Source organism: Lissotriton helveticus, chromosome 5_1 (genome assembly GCF_964261635.1).
Source record: "Lissotriton helveticus chromosome 5_1, aLisHel1.1, whole genome shotgun sequence".
Taxonomy (NCBI): domain Eukaryota; kingdom Metazoa; phylum Chordata; class Amphibia; order Caudata; family Salamandridae; genus Lissotriton; species Lissotriton helveticus.
Window position 1 is genome coordinate 1,634,336,172 of NC_136065.1, and position 25,827 is coordinate 1,634,361,998.

At 47.8% G+C, this 25,827-nt stretch overlaps 1 protein-coding gene across 1 annotated transcript in view; it reads right to left on the reverse strand.

Moving 5' to 3' along the window:
- Nucleotides 1–311: 311 nt before the first annotated feature.
- Nucleotides 312–25,827, reverse strand: part of LOC144755669 (leukotriene B4 receptor 1-like) — a 176,768-nt gene continuing 151,252 nt past the window's right edge. The window contains exon 2 of the mRNA XM_078644838.1: nt 312–1,550. Coding sequence (XP_078500964.1) covers nt 442–1,524 — 1,083 coding nt within the window. The 5' untranslated portion in view covers nt 1,525–1,550 and the 3' untranslated portion in view covers nt 312–441. The remainder of the gene's footprint in view (nt 1,551–25,827) is intronic.

The following is a 25,827-nucleotide window of genomic DNA, read 5'->3' on the forward strand; positions in this document are numbered from 1 at the left end:
TAAGTTAGACAGAGAACAATCACTCCAGAGGAAGGCCATTGCCTGGTACAATGTTTGTATCCCACTGTCCCTTGGTGCATATTATGGCATGGTCAATTTAAAAGGCTGAACAATTCTGTACAGGATTTCGCTATCAGTATCTCAGAAGAGATACCCCTTACAGTGACAGACCATTGGTATATTCTGGCATTTCCTTTCCACTTTCTTAGGCGAAAGTGTTAACTAATGTCCGTTTTTCCAGCCATAAATAAGCAATCAAGGATTGCACTGTCATTACATCAGGTACCATAATAAGTTAAATCCCTCTTTGAAAAAGGTGCACTTAACTCTTTCTCAGACACATACTCAGCTAATGACTTTTCCATGTTTGTGACATGTTTTGGCATTTATCTCTGTCTGAGATGAGAAAGTTGTGTGATGGTTCCCATAAGTGTTGGCTCTTCAAGCTGGAGGAAGTTTGGGCGATGAAGAGATGTCTAGTATGTTGTCTCTGTTAAACTCCTGCGATTCACCTCCCTTGCTGGCATCGTTGATAAAGTCCTTTTCCAGGTCCCTCTGTGATTTGGTTCTCCGGTGCAGCTCCCCAACTGTGCCCTCAAGCAACTTGACAATGAAGTTCATACCGAACACCCTGATGAAGTTGCTGGCCGCAAAGGCATAAAGCACTGGGTTAATGCTGAAGCTGATGAAGGCCAGAGTGGTGGCTAGAGCTCGGCTTGCCTTCCATGCATGCTTAAGCTTCTCTGCCATGTTCCCTGTGGCCACTCGGGAGGCCACCTGAATAACATTGACCACATGGTAAGGCAGCCAAAGCAATGTGAAGGTCAACACAATGGCCAGGATTAGTTTTTCAGTACGGATCCGTCGTCGGAACTTTGTGGCCTTCAGTTTCCGTAAGATGAGAGCATAGCTCGTACAAATAATTGCTAGAGGGAATAGGAATGCTACCACAGTCTCGAAGGAGTAGTGGAAGATGGTGTGGCGGCTAGAGGGATGGCAAGGCTCACAGATCAGCATCTTGGTGTTTGCTTCTTCGACTACTTCGCGGTAAGCAAAGGCTGGGATGGACAACAGCATGGCTGCTACCCAAATACCAAGCAGGACTTTCCTGGCCACATGCTTCTTGCGGATTGACTGCACCATCCAGGGTCGGGAGATAGCCAACAAACGATCAAGGCTCATCAAGGTGATGATGAAGATGCTGGCATACATATTAACGCAGGCGAGGTAATAAACAATCTTGCATATGACACGGGTGAAGACCCACGTCCTCATGATGAGGAATGTGATGAAGAACGGTGTCAGTATCAATACAGTGCCATCAGCCACGGCCAGGTTGAGGATAAGAATACAAGTGACAGACTTTTCTTTGCCCCTCATCTTCCCAAGGATGCTCCAGATAATGAAGACATTGCCAGGTATTCCAATGAGAGCAGCGAGCAGCAGTACGACAGTGCCTGAGACACTGGAGACAGACGAGGTGACCAAGGTCTCATTATCAAAGCTTTTCACACAGTGGTTCATGACTGTGCCTGGTGCGTATCTTCTTCCTGCAGTAGAAAGGAAGAGAGAATAAGGAGGCATTAGAGAAGCTAAGGCATGAGTTTAAGAAATTCAGAATGTACGGTTCAAGTGAGAGAAAGGTGTACAGGATAAGCTGAGGAAATGTGTGATTAAAGAGAAAGGAACCTGCCAGGGAGCGACAGTGCAGTAGGATGGTATTAAAAAATAAAAGATTTTGGTGTGGCAGAGACAGACCAACATGATAGGCTGAGCAATTCAAGATCAAGAGGGTGACCCTGTAGGGGGGAGACAGATCAACAGGCTGATCAGGAATGAAATCAGGATCAAAAAAAGGGAGACTGCAGAAGACAGGCAGGGTAACAGGGTAAGCTGAATCGAAAGCAGACGTCAGATGATGTGATTTTGCATAACATGAACAGATAAACACCACAACCTTCAACACTCTCCCATTGGGTCACTAATATCAATCCCAGATGCACCAACATGAGTTCCAAGCACACTGCTCAAGACACCAAACCTTACACCCGCCCACAGGTCGGTACACCACTCGCTGAGGCAAAAACAAACTCAAACCCTGAAACACTGGTGCTGTCGAGAAGTGGCCTCTGATAAAATAGATCACTGATCATAAGAGCACTGGTGCAAGAAACAGACACACACAGAGACCTCGCCACTCTCAATGCAGCAAGCACAACTTGAAAATGTGAAATCACCCAAGCCAAATTTGACTTCCACAGGCATATAATCACAAGACAGCAATCAAACTGTTCATGCCAGCCTGCATGAATACAAAACTAGATCCTGCCAGTCCTCACTCCCTATATAAATAAACTGCCATCAACAAATACGTCATTGAAATAACATCAACCTTCCCAACAATAAAACTGGCAACCAGGCCTCACCAAGTCATACCAAAGAGGCAAACGTTTAAGCTGTTGACAATGGGCAACAATGTGTATGTAAACTCCCTTAAAGGTACCACGTATAAAGTCATCAACATATCTACTTCCATCATCAAACTTCTCTCACCAAAACCACTAACACCAGGCCTGAATTCACCATATACAGATTCCCCGCTAATTTGTCAATACAGCATGAGATATCGAATAAGTGCTCAATCACTGACCTCCTTATTCCGGGAAACACGCTAGAAAGAGCAATAGCAATGTAAGAAGCACATATCAACCAGTATCAAGGCTTCAGACCTAATTGGCTGGTCTCTTTCTTCCTACCAGCAAGAAATAAAAACTATCCAAGTGTAGGAAGGTAGATCCCTGACTATGGTTGCCCCCAACTTTTTGCCTGGTGTTTTGCTGGTTTTCTGACTTAGTTGACCTGGGACCCTGCTATTCAGGGCCCCAGGCCTACTGCTCTCTCTGTAAAATGGATTCCATGTACCTTAGGTACATATCTAAATTGGATACTGAGTCACCTTATCAGTCCCTGTACAGTGTACCTTAGGTACCCAGGGCATAGGTGTACCCAGGGACTACCAGGGGCTGCAGCATGTATTATGCCACCCCTGGCTGGCCATCCAAATCTGACACAACTGGCTGCTTGACAGCTGGGGCAAGGTGGTGTAATCACCCTTTGCTTTAGATATAGTATACCTATATCTAACCCTAAAATGGACACACAGATCTCCTATCAGTCACTCCTATGGCAGGCCTTAACAATCCTGAAGGCAGAGTGCTTGGAATCATGTGAGATGGTGCTCTGGCATGAGCTGAGCCTGTCTGCGGCTTTCGGGATCTATCCCTTAGCCGTTTCCATGATATCGCATACCATATACTCTTAAGTGCATTATAATCCTCGCGGTTAAATGCCAACTCTGGTATCGCTTTATCAAAACATGTCGAGTAAGGTGTCATACGACTTGGAATACTAACCCCTCGCCAATTCTGGCGACGGGGTTAGCATTCCACCCTTCTAGAGGGACACGACATGCATGTAGCCTGTAACCCCGGTTAAAGTCAAACAGAGCCTCAGCTCCACAAAATGGATGCTGCCACCGAGACACAAGTCTGCCCTCCTGCTGCTGGGAGTCCTCCCAGAGCAGGAGATAAGGACAAAGGGTTTCCTGCCAGGGGCGGTGCCAGCACCGTCCCAGACAAGGTTTTGTGTATTGTAGGTAGGCAGGGCTACAGAGGAAGGTGACTGCACGTGGCACCCCGGTGCTCACTGTGCATAGGCCGGCTTGAACCAGTTCCAGGGACACTCCAGACCCTGTGCTGGGGAAAAGCCCGCCAAGGAAGTGGGTGTAACCACCCCCCTCCTGGTCCCACCCATAGGGCAGGACTTAGTCGCGTGCCAGCCCCCTTTTCCCAGATAAAGGTAGAGACTGGCCCCCTTCCAAATCAGATCATCTTTGGAATCAAGATACCACATTCCACGAAAGGACTTCACGATTTCTTCCTCAAGATTCTCCCTTGTGGCTAAGGAGTAGTCACCCTGCATCCGCAGGCACCATCTAAGAACACTGCGGTCCGCTGCACGTCCTTCCTCCGGAATCCGACTGCCCAGCTCGACGAGACCCGGCTTCCCTGGCACCTCTGACCTCTACCCACCTCTACAGCACAGCTGAGAACCGTGGGTGCGACGAGACCTCGAGGGACCGGCCATCGCCAAGACTGCACGACTTCTGCACAGCAAGCCCACAGAGTAATTTCCTGGTGAGTGCTTTGGGGTCCGAGAAGCCCCCACCCTGAGCAGCTCCAGCACCGAAGAGCAGCCCCCCAGCATCTCCACGATCGGCGTGGGGCCCTTCTGCTTTTTGCTGCTCACCGCGTTGTTTGGCTACTAGCCCGCTGGCTTGTGGCCTTCCGAACGACGCCCGACGACAACACTGCTGCTGGTCTGGTTGCTCCAGACTGGCCCTTGCTTCCCTCCATCGGAGAAGTACTCTGGACCCTCCTGGTCCGGCTAAGACGCCATTTTAGGTCCACCGCGTGGGCCTTGCATTTGCCAAGACTTGTTGCCCAATCCTGGGTCCAGCGACGTCGACAGCAAGAACCTTCGTGGGACAGCTCGCACCTCCATCCTGGTCGCCGACAACGCCTCCTGGTCCGAGAGACTGCAGAGCCCAGCAGCGCCCACTCACCTGACTGCGGTGACTTCGCCCGGTGCCATCCTGGTGCCCACTTAATCACTGGCTAGTGATTCAAGAACTTGGTCCCCTCTGCTTTCAGGTTTCCTTCTTCCTTGATCCAGGCTTGGATCCATCGAACTTTTCTTCACTGGTCGCCTGCCAGCAACTTCTTCCTTCCAGGCTCCTGGTCCGGCACGAGGATTCCCGACGTCTTTTCAGACCTATGCAGCTGCAGCCCCTGGGCTAGGTAACTTCGGCACTTCGGTGTCCCAGCATAGCCACACTATTCAAGGGTCAGGATCCACTGTCGTTTTCTCCCTACCAGGTCGGGTTCGCCCGTGAACACTAACTTTGTGAGTTCTAGCTTCCATAGACTTTGTCCCGCATCCCGCGTGAGAGTGCACACTCTGCACCCGAGTTCCCTAGGCCTCCTGCTAGTAATCTAAAGGTTCAGTAGTCCAGTCCTAGCGATCCCAAAGCCTCTGAGAATCGTTACTTACCTGCTAGTAATTCGCATTCCACTTTTAGAGTATATGGTTTTTCGTGCCCCTCGGGCATTTGTGTATAACGTGCTAACTTAAGTATTTTCATAAGAGTTTTGTTGTGTGCCTAGCACCCTGTCCTCATAAAGAGTACAGGGTTGTTGTGATTCTAATAAATACACTGTTTATTTTCATAACACTTGTGTGGTGTCCTTTCACTGGGTGTTCAAGGGGTAATGTGATGGTAAAACAGCTGGCTTAACACGCCCTCTAGAGTCTTAGCCTTAGACTGCTCGTATCCATGCTACTAGGATAGCTGGTCTATAAGGTTGACTTACAACCAATCATCAATAAGGGTTGTTTGGACTGATATATAGTGATCACTAGAATAGTGAACACTGCACATCAGGCCAACTTCTCACATTGGTGAGCAGCGGTTGGGATTTGAGCTTGCTGTTGTTTTACCACACATATCCTAAGAATATCTTGTGAAAGATCACATAAGTACTAAAGGTACATATAACTTAGCTTAGAATACTCTGAGTTCTACTGAACCAGCTGTTGTAGCTCCTAGGGCCTAGCACACCCTAAACTACAACTCTAGCAAGGGATCAGTAGGCAAACATATAGTGTAGGTAAGTGCACCACTTACACCTCACTAGAAAAGCATGTCTACCCAGGGAGAATCTACTGAGACTCCCCTGGTCAGTGTTGACCCTCCACAGGTCACTTCAAGATATGCAGCTCTCAGTTTCCAGGAGATGAGACAAGTCTGCACCTCCAGGAAACTGAAGCAGGGGTCTAACCCCACCATTCCCTTTCTGATAGGTCTCTTAGAGACATATGATGCCAGAAAGATTTCTCAGTTACATGAGAATATGCCAGCCTTAGAGGGAACCACTGGGGATCCAGACCTCCCCAACACTGCTACTGCAGTTGAGGAGGAGGATCAAGAGGAACTCTCTGGGGATGAGGTAGACAAAGGTCTTGAGGTAGTCAGAAGGCTAACCAGGGCCAACTTAGACTTACTTGGGCTAGGATCTGGGGGACCCCCAGTACTAACCCGAAGTGGGCCTAACCTTGGAGTTAGGAGAGATAGATCTCCTTCTAGGGACTCCATTAGATCTCTGCACTCTAATGCCTCTTCTCAGGGGAGAAGGAACTCTCCCCAGAGGAGATTGACTTCCCCTCAGAGAAGAGAGCATGAAGCAAGGATGAGACAAGCTAGACTGAGGATTGAAAGGGAAGAACTTGCCCTGGCCAAAGAAAAGCTTGCATTTGCTAGAGAGCAGCAGATGAGTGGGTTAGCTCCCACTGGTGGCAGCAATCTCCCAAGAGAAAAAGAGAAGGGTTTAGATACTAAACACCTGACTAAGATAGTGCCCCCCTTTAAACAAGGGGATGACATCCAGAAATGGATGGCTGCTTTGGAGAGGGCCTGCACTGTGCAGTGCATTCCCCAGAGTCAGTGGGCAGCTATACTGTGGCTCTCCTTTGATGGTAAAGGTAGAGATAAGCTCCTCACTACAAGAGTGGAGGATGCTAATGATTACCAGGTCCTGAAAAATGCACTGGTTGATGGGTTTGGCTTAACCACTGAGCAGTACAGGTTGCTGTTCAGAGACACCCAGAAAACTCAGTCTCAGGACTGGTCTGACTTTGTTGATTGTGCCACTAAGGCTTTGGAAGGCTGGCTACTGGGTAGCAAGGTTACTGACTTCACAGGATTGTATAATCTTATTATGAGAGAGCAAGTCTTAAATAATTGTCAGAACCAGTTATTACACCAGCACCTGGTAGACTCTGATCTGACCTCTCCACAAGAATTGGGTAAGAGGGCAGACAAATGGGTCAGAACCAGGATTAGGCCCAAGAACCAAGGTGGTGACCAGAAAAAGGAATCAACCAAGCCTCAAGAGAAGGGTGGGAATAAATCTCCAGATCAAACCACATCAGGGCCCCAAAAATCCTCTGAGGGGGGGTGGGTCCCAGAATCCTTCCAATAACCAGAGGAAACCTTATTGTTATCCCTGTAAACAGGTGGGTCATTTAAAAACTGACAGCAGTTGCCCAAAGAATAACAATAAGGAGAACACACCCCCAAGTAACATTCCCAAACCTCCTGTTACTACTAGTAGTAATCCCCCAGGTGGTGGGAGTGCCCCCAAGAATTTGGGTGCATTTACTTTGGGAGTTCCTGGGGACTCTGGCCTAACCAGGTCCCCTGACTTAGATACTCTTGTCTGTGAGACTGGCATGGGGTTTGCCAACTTCACAACTTGTCCCAACACTTTGGGCAAGTACAGACAGGAGCCCCTCATCAATGGTATAAAAGTCGAGGCCTATAGAGATACAGGGGCTAGCATCACTATGGTGACTGAGAGTCTAGTCCCCTCAAGGCAACTTTTACCTGGTGCCACATACCAGGTGACCAATATTGATGGAGTACAGAGAGATCATCCCATGGCAGTGGTCAATCTCAGCTGGGGAGGTGTCACTGGCCACAAGAGAGTGGCAGTGTCACCAAACTTGCCTGTAGATTGCCTACTGGGGAATGATTTAGAGCTCTCAGCCTGGGCTGAAGTAGAGCAAGAAACCCATTCTAAAATGGTAAACTCCCATGGTAAGGTTAGTGGGGCAGTGTTAGCCACAGCCCCAGTCCAAGATGTCCTCCCTGAACAGGTCAGGAGGGTTGTGCCAGTCACAACCCACTCTCAGACAACTTCCTTCCCAGAACAGGTTGTCAAGGCTGTCATGGTAACAGCCCACACCCAAACTGAGCCCCCTCCTGAAAAGGTTGGGAGAGTTGTGATGGCCACAGCTCAAACTCAGACAGAAGATAGTGTTGTGAAGCCTGAAACTATGGATCACTCCACTCAGACAGAGAGCATTGAGGAGGAAGAGAAATCTCCCTCCCACCAGACTTTAGGAAAAGATCAGCCTCCTCAGGGAACTGATCTGACCCCTTGTGAAGAAACTGCCACAGAGGTAGTCAGGCCTAGCCTGGCAGAACCCCTGATGTCAGTGGACCCTTCCAAGGTGGGACCCAGTCTGGAGCAGGTAACCTGCCCCTCTCTACCCTGCCTCAGTCAGCCCAGGGCTGTAGAGGTCAGGGAGGCCAGTGTTGGACCCCAAGGGGCCCCCTGTCCAAAAGAATTTCCCAATCAGCAGATTAAGGGCACTGAAGCTAGTAGTCCTAGCCCAGTGAAAATAAAACATACTCCTGAGGGATCCCCCTTAAAATTAGTTAGGGACCTCCCACAGATGGACACTGTTGGGCACAGCCAAACTTGGGACCTGAGGGCCCCAGACCTGACCTGTCCCTCCAGTAAGCCAAACAGAGGGACCCAACCTCCAGCTGTAGGTAGCCAGAGGTTGACCCTGAGAGCCCAAAACAACTCAGTCTTGGAAAGAAAGGCCTCTATGGTGGAAAATGATTGGAGGAAGCTGAGCCCAAAATTAGTGGAGCCTCACTTCAGTACTCCATTTCAGCACCAGCCTTTTACTTTGCCAAAACACACCACAGGTAGAGATTCCCTATGGTGGAGACCCTCAGACACCCTTAGGGTGAGGGATTGCTTAGTGGACCATGAGATAGGGGGTAACCATGCCAGTGCTGGTACTTCCTTATATGGCCACTCAGGCAATATAGGCTTACCTGGCAAGGCTAGCCTTATCTCCTTTCGTTGGGGGGGGGGTTATGTAGGAAGGTAGATCCCTGACTATGGTTGCCCCCAACTTTTTGCCTGGTGTTTTGCTGGTTTTCTGACTTAGTTGACCTGGGACCCTGCTATTCAGGGCCCCAGGCCTACTGCTCTCTCTGTAAAATGGATTCCATGTACCTTAGGTACATATCTAAATTGGATACTGAGTCACCTTATCAGTCCCTGTACAGTGTACCTTAGGTACCCAGGGCATAGGTGTACCCAGGGACTACCAGGGGCTGCAGCATGTATTATGCCACCCCTGGCTGGCCATCCAAATCTGACACAACTGGCTGCTTGACAGCTGGGGCAAGGTGGTGTAATCACCCTTTGCTTTAGATATAGTATACCTATATCTAACCCTAAAATGGACACACAGATCTCCTATCAGTCACTCCTATGGCAGGCCTTAACAATCCTGAAGGCAGAGTGCTTGGAATCATGTGAGATGGTGCTCTGGCATGAGCTGAGCCTGTCTGCGGCTTTCGGGATTTATCCCTTAGCCGTTTCCATGATATCGCATACCATATACTCTTAAGTGCATTATAATCCTCGCGGTTAAATGCCAACTCTGGTATCGCTTTATCAAAACATGTCGAGTAAGGTGTCATACGACTTGGAATACTAACCCCTCGCCAATTCTGGCGACGGGGTTAGCATTCCACCCTTCTAGAGGGACACGACATGCATGTAGCCTGTAACCCCGGTTAAAGTCAAACAGAGCCTCAGCTCCACAAAATGGATGCTGCCACCGAGACACAAGTCTGCCCTCCTGCTGCTGGGAGTCCTCCCAGAGCAGGAGATAAGGACAAAGGGTTTCCTGCCAGGGGCGGTGCCAGCACCGTCCCAGACAGGGTTTTGTGTATTGTAGGTAGGCAGGGCTACAGAGGAAGGTGACTGCACGTGGCACCCCGGTGCTCACTGTGCATAGGCCGGCTTGAACCAGTTCCAGGGACACTCCAGACCCTGTGCTGGGGAAAAGCCCGCCAAGGAAGTGGGTGTAACCACCCCCCTCCTGGTCCCACCCATAGGGCAGGACTTAGTCGCGTGCCAGCCCCCTTTTCCCAGATAAAGGTAGAGACTGGCCCCCTTCCAAATCAGATCATCTTTGGAATCAAGATACCACTTTCCACGAAAGGACTTCACGATTTCTTCCTCAAGATTCTCCCTTGTGGCTAAGGAGTAGTCACCCTGCATCCGCAGGCACCATCTAAGAACACTGCGGTCTGCTGCACGTCCTTCCTCCGGAATCCGACTGCCCAGCTCGACGAGACCCGGCTTCCCTGGCACCTCTGACCTCTACCCACCTCTACAGCACAGCTGAGAACCGTGGGTGCGACGAGACCTCGAGGGACCGGCCATCGCCAAGACTGCACGACTTCTGCACAGCAAGCCCACCGAGTAATTTCCTGGTGAGTGCTTTGGGGTCCGAGAAGCCCCCACCCTGAGCAGCTCCAGCACCGAAGAGCAGCCCCCCAGCATCTCCACGATCGGCGTGGGGCCCTTCTGCTTTTTGCTGCTCACCGCGTTGTTTGGCTACTAGCCCGCTGGCTTGTGGCCTTCCGAACGACGCCCGACGACAACACTGCTGCTGGTCTGGTTGCTCCAGACTGGCCCTTGCTTCCCTCCATCGGAGAAGTACTCTGGACCCTCCTGGTCCGGCTAAGACGCCATTTTAGGTCCACCGCGTGGGCCTTGCATTTGCCAAGACTTGTTGCCCAATCCTGGGTCCAGCGACGTCGACAGCAAGAACCTTCGTGGGACAGCTCGCACCTCCATCCTGGTCGCCGACAACGCCTCCTGGTCCGAGAGACTGCAGAGCCCAGCAGCGCCCACTCACCTGACTGCGGTGACTTCGCCCGGTGCCATCCTGGTGCCCACTTAATCACTGGCTAGTGATTCAAGAACTTGGTCCCCTCTGCTTTCAGGTTCCCTTCTTCCTTGATCCAGGCTTGGATCCATCGAACTTTTCTTCACTGGTCGCCTGCCAGCAACTTCTTCCTTCCAGGCTCCTGGTCCGGCACGAGGATTCCCGACGTCTTTTCAGACCTATGCAGCTGCAGCCCCTGGGCTAGGTAACTTCGGCACTTTGGTGTCCCAGCATAGCCACACTATTCAAGGGTCAGGATCCACTGTCGTTTTCTCCCTACCAGGTCGGGTTCGCCCGTGAACACTAACTTTGTGAGTTCTAGCTTCCATAGACTTTGTCCCGCATCCCGCGTGAGAGTGCACACTCTGCACCCGAGTTCCCTAGGCCTCCTGCTAGTAATCTAAAGGTTCAGTAGTCCAGTCCTAGCGATCCCAAAGCCTCTGAGAATCGTTACTTACCTGCTAGTAATTCGCATTCCACTTTTAGAGTATATGGTTTTTCGTGCCCCTCGGGCATTTGTGTATAACGTGCTAACTTAAGTATTTTCATAAGAGTTTTGTTGTGTGCCTAGCACCCTGTCCTCATAAAGAGTACAGGGTTGTTGTGATTCTAATAAATACACTGTTTATTTTCATAACACTTGTGTGGTGTCCTTTCACTGGGTGTTCAAGGGGTAATGTGATGGTAAAACAGCTGGCTTAACACGCCCTCTAGAGTCTTAGCCTTAGACTGCTCGTATCCATGCTACTAGGATAGCTGGTCTATAAGGTTGACTTACAACCAATCATCAATAAGGGTTGTTTGGACTGATATATAGTGATCACTAGAATAGTGAACACTGCACATCAGGCCAACTTCTCACACCAAGCAATTGTTAATGCCTCAAAATCACTAAAAAAGTAAACGCTTTTCTACTTCTTCTCCCAGATCTACCATCAACATTCACCCTGTCTCCGGCAGACATATGGTTGTTACTTCCTCGCCCTTCCTTGTCCCAGGCCATACTTCATGAGGTTCATAAGTGCACAGTATCCACATATATTACCAAAATTAAAATGAACTGCCCTGAGGCTAGGAAACCCCTCCTCCGCCTCCAAAAAACGGTATGAAGTAATAACCCATTCCTGTTCCTGTTTTATGGTTGTGAACATACAAAGGTATGACATTTACCTATCTCAAAGTACGCTCAAATTTAGCGTTCTTAGATAACTTGTGTCGCCCTCTGAGAGGCCGACACACCAGGACTGCTTCTCCTGTTCCCAATAAAGGGGATGTTCCCTGAGATTTTGGAGGGCTCCAATCTTTGCTGTCCATGAGCAGGAAGTACTCTCCCCGGAAAACTCGGACCACGCCAGTCCTTGCAATATCAGAAGAAGAGGGTAGAGTCTTAACATGTACATAAGGCTGCCAGGAATGCACTATCAAGGGAACGGAAAATCATTGAAAAATCTAATTTTCCAGGTTTTTGTCTCACTACTGCTATCCAATATGTCGCTTTCAGGATGAATTGCTTGTGTTGGTTCAGGTTGATTCCCCAGTGGGAAGACTGGAAATGCAGGGGACTATCATCCCAGATAGTAGAAAATCACTATGGGCCATATTAGCAAGAAACTGCGAAAAATATCGAAGAACGCGCTTAGCGCAAATATTTCCATCTTCAGCTATATCTGGAATATATCGCCACGCTAACATTGTATTAGCAACAATTAGCGCTATGGTGATATATATTCCAGTGATAGTGGGAGGGAAGGGCCAACATGGGGTCAAAGCCAGCAATGTTGCATGGGGAAGGGGGAAAACGTTGCTGATACAACCCTGTGGTCGTATCAGCTTAATCCACCCCCCCCCCCACGTTAGGTATTGCTAAGACATGAAAATAGCTAGTGTTAGAAAACCGGCGATGACCCAGGTTAGCGCAACTTTTTACGCCGCTAACCGGGGCCAGGGCCTCCTTGCTAATAGGCGATAGGCCTGTAAGCGGCTGTTTCTCAGGTCTGTTGGTCGGGAACGCCTACTTTGCATGTCATTAGCGATAAATATCACTGACATGTAAAGCGGCACCCAAACCGGTCGCCGATAGGGCGATAAAAAAATCACCGCTTTAGCGGCAAAAAGTGCCACTAAAGCGGTGATAAGACCCTTGGTAATATGCTCCTATGTTTCATGAGCAGACCGCAGAGCTGAAGGGTCAATGGCCGGTGTCTCCCAGAGTTGGACCGCTCATTAGGGGAGAGGAGTACAGGACATGGAAGGCCAGCCGGTGGCCCAGAACTGGGGAAGAAAAGTTCAAGGTGTGGAGAAAGGTAATCAAGGGTGACAACACTGATTCAAGGTTCATGATGAAAGACACTCTGGGCATTTCAGGAACCATTCAGGACACTGCCACCTTGTGTCTGACAACTCCTAGCAGCCCGGCTATACTCTAGGGTAGTATCAGCGCTTCCCTCTTACACCTTTATTGCACTTCCTCAGCAGGTTGTTATATTTTTTCATATCAGGGCACAGGCTGCTATATTTTTATGATCCTGAAACGTAACCCATCTGACATCTCAGCAATACTGAAGCGATGAGAGCAAGAGGGGAATTGGCGGCTCGATGGTGACAAAGAAGCAGGGTCAGTATGTTGGGAAGGTCTATGCATCCCTCGGCAAAAGTGATGTTTTATTTATTTTTAATTGACCAACATCTGAAGTTTAACCCCTTGTTAAAAAAGATGACCTTGGCAACAGAGAATAATGATAAAAAGCGTTTTGGGGCCATGGCCTCCAAGGGTGCTGGTCCTCGTGTTTGGTAAACGTGTCACACACCGGTTCAAGGTCTCATCCAGCAATACACCTGTTCTCAATTTTAATTCTGTAATAGATCTAATAAGGAATATTACAGCTCACTGTGTGTGATCTCAGGGGTTTACATCCAAAATAGTGAAGAAGAACACTTTATTGCGTGGGGTGATCTTAATCCAATTACAGAATGCAACCCTTCAAATTTGATCAATCACTGATAAGTGGCCGAATTTATTAATGGTTTAATATTTAAAAAGGAAAAACACACAAACCATACTGACTACTTTTCTCTGCTGATATAGATAATTTGCATATATATGATATGACAAGCTCCATTGGTATATTGCCACTAAAGATCTCTTTCGCCTGGCCAAATCTGGGGATGTCAGCGATACTCAATACAGTCATGCTTACACTGTGGGCTGGTAACCCTTTGGCCGGAGATTCAGTGCCACTGTCTAAATCCTTGATACCATTTACTGTGCCATAATGGAGGAAGTTATCTGATTTAGAAGTAACGTACCTGCTGGTCTCCATTTTGAGTAGTTTGCTTTGTGAAAACTGGGCCATGATGTCTTCACCAGATATTACTGATGGGAACACTCATATTCTTAATAGATCAGACTTATGCGATGGATACACGCTCACTCGCACTTTATGGCTGATTTAAACCCATTGATTGCTTTTAAAAAATCTCCCTAAAGCTTGTCCCTGGTAAAATTAGAGCGTTATACTATTCTGATGACTTGGGGATCTGCAACAGGACTGCTTCTGACTAAGTCAGGGAGGTGAACTCCGCTCCGCTCGCGGAGTTTGCAGAGTTTTCCGCACTTCGCGTTACACAGAGTTCGCGGAGTTCTGAAAAACTAGCGTAGCGGAGCAGAGTTTTGTTAAAGTGAAGTTGACAAGCCCGAGCTGGGAAAATCCACCTCCCTGAGAGATTTTTCCTCATTTGCGATCGTCAACATCAAGTTGGTGAGCCTGGAAAATCAACCCCCCCGGTGAGATTTCTCAACGTGGACGGTCAGATTTCTCGTTGCGAGTGGTCGCGTATGCTCGCAACCACTTGCATGGAGAAACTGTCCGTTCTGTTGAGCAATCTGCCGCTCGGGTAAAAATCTACTTGAGCGACAGAAAGGAAGTAGTCCCCCTTGCGCTGTGCATGATGCCATTCACGATGATTGCACAGTGTGGACAGGCATCTGGCACTGAAAATCACCGTCAACTGCATTTATCTAACGCACTCCGCAGCTTGCGGAACTCAGCGTAGCGCAACAGAGGTTTTTTTTGCACTTTGTGGAGTTCCACGTAGTGGAACGCTGCGTACTCGGCCCAGGCTTACCTCTGACTTCATACTCATACCTCAAAGAGCAATCTTAAATTCAACTTACAAAAGACACAATCTATGGTCCCCGGTACCAATAAGAACTAAAGGGAAATTGGATAATGCTGACCCAGAAGTTAAAGTGATGACTATGCAACATACTTACAAAACTTTCAAGGGATCACGTCAGAAACATGCACCCAGCACATCACAGAAATACCATGCAGTTCTTATCACTGTGCCCACAATTGCTCCAACCATTCAGAAACAAAACACCCAACATCCAAAAAACACAAGACAGAACACGCTTCTTACACCAAATACACAACTGGGGCCACATCACACATGTAGCACCTTTTCATTGATTGCTCTGGGCGTACCTTTTAAAAGGTGCGCCTGGTGCAAAAAAGGCTAATGCACCATATTTGGATGAATGTGCCTTCCCATGGCAGCGAATTCATGTGAAAAATGGAGCGGCTGCTTTGAAGCCACTCCATGTTTCACTGTGCAGGCAGCACCCACCTGCACTTTTAAGAGGGTTAAAAGATCCTCTTGCAGGTGGGTGCACTGAGTGACTGCACTTGTCTGCAATAGGATGACTGGGGGTCCATGGGATCCCCTTTCCCCCCTCCAGAGAACCTGCATTAGGGGGCGCACTGATAATGCACCACCTTATAGGTAGTGCACTGTCAGCATGCCTCCTGACAGCTTCATTGTCTCTGCACCTGTGTCTATAGTACGGCACAGAGGCAAATGGATGTCCTAATTTGCATGGGGCCATGCCCCCATGCAAATGAGGGCACACCCTCTGGTGATAGCGCTGGCACTATATGTGTTCCAGAGTAATCGGTATTACAGAAGGGTGGTAGTCTCATGCATTCCAGGCCTTCCAATAACATCAATATCACAGCACCAATACCACCAAAGGAATACTTATACCACCATCACCAATATTACCACTACCAATATCACACCAATGCCACACAACACAAATAATACTATCAGCATCAATCCCACCACTACCAATTACCATAAATTTCAACAACAGTACCTCCCCCACCGATAGCACCACCAATACCAACATTACTACTACTACTAATACCACTAGCACCATTAGCACCACCGCAGACATCACCAATACCAACACCAATACAACCACCAACAACACCACCACTAAAACCGCCACTATTGCCACAAATACCATCACTGCCTATTCCACCATTACCTATATGACCACCACAAATAGTACCATAATTATTCCACCACCCACAATACCACACCGCAACCAACATCAGTGCCACCAATACCTCCCCAACAAAGCACTACTTCCACCACCAAATGCTGGAAAAGCCAAACCATCTATGCTATCCCCAAGAAAAACATAATTTCTGCACACTGGTGTTTGCATATTTGATTACATTAAACCCAGATCCCCTGGCTTTGCCAATACTTTTTTGGAAGTGCTCACTCTTTGACACCTAATTCAGTACTTTGAATTATACGATGAGTTTTTTGTCTCTTGGTGCATCAGTGAGAAAAGTTGACATCTCATGACACATTTGATCTACTGCAATGTATGGATATATCTTATTGTTATAAATTATAATCTATTTCATATTTTATAAATATATTGGCCACAAGACTTGACTAGATGATCTTGCCCTTGAGGCTCTACACATATCTGTTACTTACATCTCTGTTGCTGTTATCACAACACGTTCATCAGTAGTAGACCGGTGAGCTGAAGGTGTAATACAGACCAGTGTAAAACTCACACAGAAGTAGAGCCATTAAATGACTCCTTGGACGTGTTCATACATTGGTTGCTGAGGGAATGACAGCTTCATCTCACATTTAAATATGACATACTTGCTTTGCTCATGTAGTGCATAATTAAAGGTAACAGCACACTGCCCTTGAATAACTTTAAAGTGTGGTGTTTTGATCCTTAAGATTTAAATGCTTCTGCCTAGACTTCTGAGCTAGGTACAGTGGATCGTGTACAACATAATCAGAAAGGGACTAATGAAAAGGGATTCATTTCAGTAAATTCAAACCTGCAGATCTATCTTTGAATATATATTGATTGTATTTGGTTCTGGACAGATCAACATTTATTTATTTATCTAGTTATAAAGTTTTATATAGCGCGAATAAGATCCGAAAAATATCAGAACGCTTTACATTAGGAAGGAGGGAAGGACAGTAATGCAAAATCAACATCAGGTAGGAGTAAAAACAGGAATGATCGCAGATTACAAGACAATTGCAACACCGAGGGTTATAATAAACAGTTATACATGGGTAGCGAAGGAGGGGACATTATTTGGTCAAGAAGGGTAGTAGTAAATGATAGCACCATGGTAGTAGGAACAATGTCATCGAGCAGGAGAGCCTAGCCCACTTACGACAGGAATATAATCAGATTTTATGTTGATAGACAAATTTACTGATAGCTGCCAATATATCTCAAACTTGTGGCCGTAAATGTATGTTTACAGTCAAAAATAGCTCCATTTACACACCCAGCCACATTCCGGATTTAGCAGCTAATATTAATTTAGAGCGTGGGATTTGTCTGGACCCAGCCAAATCTGCTGAATTTGTTCTGGTGTAATTTGAGATCACTGGGACACAAATCAGTAGACCCCTCAGGTTTTTTGCTTTCTGTTCAGTTCGGGCTGGACTGTTCCCATGAGGCACAGGGTCAGACTGATTTGCATATAGCCATGTCTGAACTGGGGTGGCAGAGTGGGCTAAAGAACGGTGATTGATTAAACCTAGATCTTTTGACTGGGTGTGAGTGTTTGATTGACTCAGATGCTCCGTCCATCACCACCCCCTTTTGTACCGCTTTTGGCCGCCATAAGTGTGGCAGGGTATGCTCAGACGTGAGTCCCTTGCTCACTTTGCCACTGGATTCAAGCAAGCCGGGCTGAAGACGGCTGGAATGCCAGAAACTGGTCCTCGGAAGCTTGTTTCCGGTCCAGGGAAGACATGACTTGGCAGTTCGGGCTTGACTGTTCCCATGAGGCACAGGGTCAGACTGATTTGCATATAGCCATGTCTGAACTGGGGTGGCAGAGTGGGCTAAAGAACGGTGATGGATTAAACCCAGATCTTTTGACTGGGTGTGAGTGTTTGATTGACTCAGATGCTCCGTCCATCACCACCCCCTTTTGTACCGCTTTTGGCCGCCATAAGTGTGGCAGGGTATGCTCAGACGTGAGTCCCTTGCTCACTTTGCCACTGGATTCAAGCAAGCCGGGCTGAAGACGGCTGGAATGCCAGAAACCGGTCCTCGGAAGCTTGTTTCCGGTCCAGGGAAGACATGGCTTGGCAGTTCGGGCTGGGCTGTTCCCATGAGGCACAGGGTCAGACTGATTTGTATGGTGGAGCACCTTCGCTCCGTGCTTGACGCGGGACAAACGGCAGCGCTTGTGCTATTAGATCTGAGCGCTGCCTTTGACACCGTCTCGCACCCGATCCTTCTGCTGCGCCTAGAGGAGGCTGGTGTGACCGGCATCGCTCTCCAGTGGTTCCGGTCGTTTTTAGCCAACCGGGCCTTTAGCGTGACCGTCCCCCCTTATCAGTCCAAACTCCATCCGTTGAACCTGGGGGTCCCCCAAGGCTCCTCGCTGAGTCCTACGTTGTTCAATCTGTACGTAAGGCCGCTAGCTGAGGTTGTCAGGCAATGGGGTATGACGATGGTGTCATATGCCGATGACACCCAGCTAGCGGTTACGATCAGCGGGGATGCCGAAGTCGATGCCCCCAGGTTTCAACAAGGACTGCGGGCGGTCGCCAGCTGGATGACTTCCAACTGTCTCCAGCTGAACGCTAGTAAGACCGAGGTCATGGTTTTTGGCAGACAGACGGATCTTTGGGGAGAGAGATGGTGGCCGGGGGATTTGGGTCCTGCTCCTATCCCAGTCGCCGAGCTTAAGAACCTCGGGGTCTGGCTGGACCCTTCCCTTACGTTTGTGTGTCACACCAAACGCACGGCGGCCTGCTGCTTTGGCATCCTGCGCGGGCTCCGTCCAGTGCTTAAATTCTTCGATGCCCCTACCAGGCAACTCATGATCCAAGCCACAGTCATCTCAAGGCTGGATTATGCGAGCTCCTTACTGGTTGGTCTGAATCAGGCGGAGATTGGGCGCCTACAACGGATTCAGAACGCCGCTGCAAGAGCGGTGGTAGGCCTCCCAAGATTCTGTCCTACCTCCAATACCCTGCGGTCATTGCATTGGCTCCCGGTGGCCCAGCGGATCCAGTTTAAGGTCCTCTGTGTCGCCTATAAAATTCTGAAGGGGTCCCCAGCAACGATCCTTATGGCCCTTCTCGCCCACTACACCCCAGCTCGACTCTTAAGATCTGCAGACCTAGAACTAGCTGTCGTGCCGCGCTTCAAGCGGAGTCGAGCTGGAGGACGCTCGTTTCGAGTGCGTGCGGCGGTCCTGTGGAACTCCCTGCCCCCGGCGATTCGCGCTATGAGGGATCTGTTTTCTTTTCGCCGTGCGGTGAAAACCTTTTTATTCCCTTAGTTTTTCTATATTGGTTGCTTATTGTTTAGTTGTGTTGTGCAGCTACCTTGTCGGGCGCCAGGACGCTCCTTCGCTGGAGCATCTGTGCGCCAAATACAAACGCATAACATAACATAACATAACATAACATTTGCATATAGCCATGTCTGAACTGGGGTGGCAGAGTGGGCTAAAGAACGGTGATGGATTAAACCCAGATCTTTTGACTGGGTGTGAGTGTTTGATTGACTCAGATGCTCCGTCCATCACCACCCCCTTTTGTACCGCTTTTGGCCGCCATAAGTGTGGCAGGGTATGCTCAGACGTGAGTCCCTTGCTCACTTTGCCACTGGATTCAAGCAAGCAGGGCTGAAGACGGCTGGAATGCCAGAAACCGGTCCTCGGAAGCTTGTTTCCGGTCCAGGGAATACATGGCTTGGCAGTTCGGGCTGGACTGTTCCCATGAGGCACAGGGTCAGACTGATTTGCATATAGCCATGTCTGAACTGGGGTGGCAGAGTGGGCTAAAGAACGGTGATGGATTAAACCCAGATCTTTTGACTGGGTGTGAGTGTTTGATTGACTCAGATGCTCCGTCCATCACCACCCCCTTTTGTACCACTTCTGTTCAGAGTAGCAATGTGCGAGATCAAAATGGTGTTTCTGATTTTAGATTCCAGCTGGGCCCAAAACAAAGTCCAAATGTAATGGAATATCAGCCCCCCTTTTGTTTGAGTTGAGCCTGGCTCGGGCGCTATCTAGAGCCTATCACCTAGGTGCCAATGCAATGGAGGGGGAACAAAGGCACACGCCTTTCTAGGTCGAGCCTAGCGGCAGCGGGGGTACATTACTCACTCTGCGAGACTGCTGTAGTAGAGTTGGGGGAGAAGCCAGCGCCCACTCTCTGCCCATATTTTTCATTGGCTTGTCATTGTCATTGTCTTTCGTAAATGCTGCCTTTGGATTTGTTAATAGGCTTGTTAGTCCCTCCTTAGTACGGCCTTGTCTTCATTTGTAACCTCCCAGGGCTACTGGCCCCTTTACTTCGGTTGTTACAAGGGACCTGTGATTTAGCCTGTAAGCACTATTTACTTTATTGAGTTTCTTTTACTGCAGGCCGGACATATGCTGTTTCAGCTGAAACTGCTTGTGTTTTTTTAAGCACCACGGCCGCCCCGTAACACTTGTGCCCGCTTTCAATCACTTTAACCCGGCATTATCTTGTGTCTGTTTCAACCCCCGAAGTAAAATTGATTCTGAAATGATTCGCAAATTAAGACAGGTGAATTCTTTGTAGCACATAATCGTGTGCTAATGGGCTGAAGCTGACAACAGCACATCAAGAGACTATACAACACACAGATCTCACCAGCAAGTGCATTAACTACTGGGGTTATCTTACAATTATTGGTATTCCCTAAGATTTATTTGGCACCCAAAGCTCTTCGTAGTAGTGCATTTAACCCATAATATGGAGTAGTGTGGCTCACTGGTTAGAGGCGGCAGACCCGAGAGCAGAAGTCGGCCCGGGACCAGGGTTCGATTCCCGACGCGGCAGGGTCGTGGACCTTGGTCAGCGGACTCGATAATTCTCGCTTCGGTGCTTACTCTAATCAGGGATCACACTCGGCAACTCTGGGCATTAGCTTGCCTAATCTCCACAACGGCCCCACCAATTCCGGGGATGCCTGGCTCCACCTTTGGGACTCCCAGCAGGGAAAGCCAGTACGGGTTCCCCAGAGTTATACAGCGCCGGGACGCCCCGTTGCTGGGGCAGCTGTGCGCTTTACAAGTATACTACTACATATATTTTAAAATGCAGTCTTTGCAACCAATTAAACCAGAAAACGTTTACTGTTACATTTCTCCTTGTTGCCAATCTATTTGTGCCAGAGTTTAAATAAATGTATATGTTGACTGTCCGGCTATTTTCCATGACTTCACCCTCTATTTGTTGCCACACCTTCCGCCCAATTTATGGATTTTATTACAGTACCATGTTGCCAATTCCACCACTACAGAGAACACAATAAAGCAAAACTTAAAGGCAATGTATGAAAAGAGGTTTTTCCACCTGTAAAATTGTTAGCAACATGCATTCAACGCAGCATTAGGGAAACAGCAACTCCGATAAATGTCACGTTGCTTTCCCATTTGTAAATCTTAAAACCAAGGCCTGGTACAACTTTCCAGGTGCACTATTAGAATTGTCAATCAAATAGGAAAAGAAAAAAGCGGCTGACCAAGGTTATGCAAAAGTACTAGAAATGTATTCATACCTCTCAACTCACTCTCCTTTGGTAAGTGACACCTAGCCTGAGAAGATATACACCCCAAGTCTCCTTTATTTTTAGTTTTCATAGCGCTTCCTGCATTGTAAACAATAACCTAATTTATGGTACTTGGGGCCAGATGTAGGAGCCATTTACCGACCGGTAATGGCCGATTTCGGCCGTTACCGACCGGTAAATGGGTTTTTGGGATGTAGGGGCACATTTTTACAGAATCCGATTCTGTAAAATACCGAATTGGTATTTTTACCGATTCGGTAAATCTCAGATGTAGGTGGGACTCTTCTGAGTCCCAAAGGCCCTACAAATTCGGTATTTTACCACCCAATCCAATTTGGTGTTAAAATACCGAATTCAGGTGTGCATGCACATGTGTGCATGCACACCTATGCCATGTGACAGACAGACATGCCCTTAGGGCATGTCTGTGTGCCACATGGCGCACATGTCAATTTTTGGGGTGCCAGAGGGTGTCAAAGTGACACCCCCTGCACCCTTGCAGAATTCGGTATTTACCAATTCGGTAATTACCGAATCGGTATTTCCCATTGATTCCTATGGGCTTCACAGCCCATAGGAATCAATAGGAAATACCGATTCGGTATTTACCGAATCGGTAAATACCGAATATTACCGATTCGGTAATTCCACATCTGGATTTACCTACATCTCCCCCCTCTATTTTACCACTTCTTAAATACCGAATCGGTAAAATTCAGTATTTAAGAAGTGGTAAAATAGATTTACCTACATCTAGCCCTAAATGTATTGAACTTCGGAAGCATGGAAGACAGAGCAGTGGTTCAAACTTGTGGCATTCCAAGGATGGCACCCGAGGGAAGTGATAGTCGCAGACTAGTCTTTTCTCGGGGTGCTTCAGGCATGGGCAACTGCAACTTAGCCATAGGACAGGATAGGTTAGGGTTAAGGGGAAAGGGTGAGATAACCAGTTCTATAAAGGAGTACAGGTAGGTGTGTAGGGCGATGTGTTATGACAATGCGGGTGAGGATGAGCTGGTGCTGGACTATGACGATGGCAGCGATGAGTGGGAAGTAGGTGAGCTTAGTGATGACGAGGGTGTTGGAATGCCAGAAGCAAGGCAGAGAGGGATAGTATGGGCAAAAGGGAGCACAGTTAGTGTTCTTCCTCAGAGTTAAGGTGCGTACAAGGGATGCCCCGCCGAGCAATGGAGGACTTCCAGGGGCAAGAGCCAACAGGGACAGCCTGGGACACCCAATAAAATGGAGGCCATGGTACATGGTACCTTGGCTTTCCATATACCCATACAGGGAGACAGCTTTGCTGCGGAGTGCGGTTTCACTGAAGGATTCCAGGTTAGTTACCAGTATCAGAGGCGGTGCAGGTGGTTAGATCATGTGAGGTCTGCCAAAGAACTGCCTTTGGTTGTGGCAGCGAAATTGGAAAAAGAAGTTTCAGAAGGGAGGATAGCGTGCTCATTTGTAGAGTGACCTCTTGATCATCTTTCCACTGGGTGTAGTGCCTAAGAAAGGGGCCGGACATTCTGACTGATTCATCACTTGTCCTGGCTGGAGGGCGGTTCGGTAAATGATTTAGTTGCGGAGGATGACACAAGGGTGTTGTGTACATCAGCGGACGATGTCATTCGTCTGGTAAGATAGTGGGGTCAGGGTGTTGAATTAGTGAACTGTGACATCAAATCAGCCTTCCAACTCTTGCTGATTTACCCCGCTGACTTCTCCTTGTTGGGCATGCAAGTTATGTAGGCAGGGTGTTACCGATGGGCTGTGCCTTTTCCTGTACGTTGTAGAGGCCTTCCATACTTTCTTTTTTTTCTTTTTCTTTTTGGTCCTCATACACCGTGATGGGCATTCTTGATGAGAAACCTACATCCCTTCTCATCTGGTCAATCTGTTCCGACCCTGGAGTTTAGGCTGTGAAAACAGGGAGATGGAATTCCCTCAAGCCGGTACTGTTTTCTTAATCCACTCTGGTTCACACCGCCTACAAGACCATGTGTTACTTAGGAGAAAAAAGAGCCAACAGAACCCAGGCAAAATCATAGGACCCCCATTAATTGTTTCGTCAGGCCACTAGGGCCGCCCAGATCTTATCTAAGCTCATACTATCACAGGCTAAATCAGATTCACTTGTAAAAAATTATATGTTTCAGGCACTCCGCAAATGTTGGGGCATTTACAGCTTTCCAGGCCCTGCATATCTCTCTCCGCGCCAGGATTATATCATAGAAGATAAATTTAGAAGCAAGATTGTTCAGGGGGTAGTCTGTCGTAAGGCCAAAAAAGATTGTCCTAGGATTAACCTCTACTTATTGATGGAGCACATCCTCCAAGAATTCTTGCACCTCAGTCCAATAGTGGGAAATCTCCGGACAATCCAAAAACATTTGGAGATCATCTGCGGCCGGGTACTTGCATCTAGGGCAGTGATATTCTGATCCCGTCACCGTAGCTAGTTTTCCAGGTGTACAATGTACCCTATATGTGGTATAAAGATGATTTCTCTTAAGAGCAGCGGGTTTAACCACTGCCTGCAACATAGTGAAGGAATCGCCCCAGATGTCCCCGATATTATTAGTATTGACACTACGGGCACTACCCCATAGTTTTTGAAGTTCGGGTTCCGTAACTCCACCAACTTCCAGAAGGGCCCAATACCAACCTCCCCTCCTTGAAACCAAATCAAATTTGGAGCTTACTTCTTCGTGATCCCAGGAGTTCCTTGCCCACCATCCCGACAACTGGTAATACTTAAATCTAGTGAGCGTGCCACCTGTTATACCAGAAAGGCACTCTCAGCTCAACAGCTGCGAGTCCTTCTGGAGATCGCCCCAGAGTAGAATGCCTGCTAATTTCAGCGGCCGAGAAAGTTGATCTCTAAGACAGTCAGGGGTGCCTGGAGAGTCCCAGATTGGGGCCTGGCATACATAATAGGGAATTTTAAGACTTTTCCTGATGTAAATCCAATTTTTTAAAAGCAGCACCCAGAATCTTAAGCCTGACTTTCTTATAAAACTTAGGGTCCCCAAATTTGAAAAGAAAAAACTCTTGCCCCTGGGGGATGTCATGTAATAAAGCCCCAAACTATAGACCCAATGAGAATGAATCCGTCTTGTTAGCCAGAATTATAAAGTTTTTAAAATGAAATGCGTGACAGTATGTGAGTATATCTGGTAAAGCCAGACCGCCTGTGTTTAGACTTCTCCTAAGCTTTTTCCAAGCGATTCTAGGGGACTTAGTGTTCCAGATAAAAGAACCAATTTTTTCCTGCAAATTCATAATATCCGATGCCATGAAGGATAGCGGAATTGAATTAAATAGAAAGGTTATTTTTGGCAGGATGATCATTTTTATCAGGTTTACCCTTCCAAAGATGTTTAAAGGGAGGCTTGACCACCGCAGAAGCAAGCTACAGACATCTTTAGAGACCCTAGTTCAATTGATCTTAGATATGTCTTCAATTTTCTGGGCTAAATGGATCCCAAGGTACCTCATTAGGGGCTTAATCCCCTGTGTTTCGGCATCTTGGTTCCATCCCATAATCTCGGTCTTGTCTTTGTTTATTCTATAACCCGAGATTTCCCTGAACAGTTCGGCTTGATCTACCAGTCTAGGAATAGCTTCTGCGGGATTGATTGTGTACATAAGCAGATCATCGGCGTACAAAGCAAATTTTAGCTCCAAATCCGCAATTTTAAAAGGTTTGATCTGAGAGTCGGTCCTAAGCCAACAGACAAAAGGTTTGATGTAAAGATTAAACAATAGAGGTGACAGAGGGCACCGCTGCCTAGTGCCTCGGGAAATGGTAACCCAGTCCGTCAGAGCTCCGTTGACTAAGATTTTTGCCTGAGGGCCAGAATAAAGAGATCTAACCGCTAAAACAAAATTACAAGGGAATCCAAAACTAAGCAGGTATTCCCATAAGTATGACCAGTTCACCTGGTCAAAAGCCTTAGCGGCATCAATGGCAACTAGCGTCAGTGGGAGCTTCTTATCCGTAGTCACATCTATTGCCCCAATAACTTGGAAAGTTAGTTCATTCAACTGTCTGCCGGGGATGAAACCCCTTTGATCCTGATGTATTATTGTTTTAATAACTCTTGCTGTCCTTGCTGCCAAAACCCCAGAAAAAATGTTGTAATCCGTGTTAAACAACAAATTGGTCTATATGACTCAATTTTTAACTGATCTTTGTTGGCTTTCAGAATCAAAGTTACTGTGGCTTTGGACCAGTACTT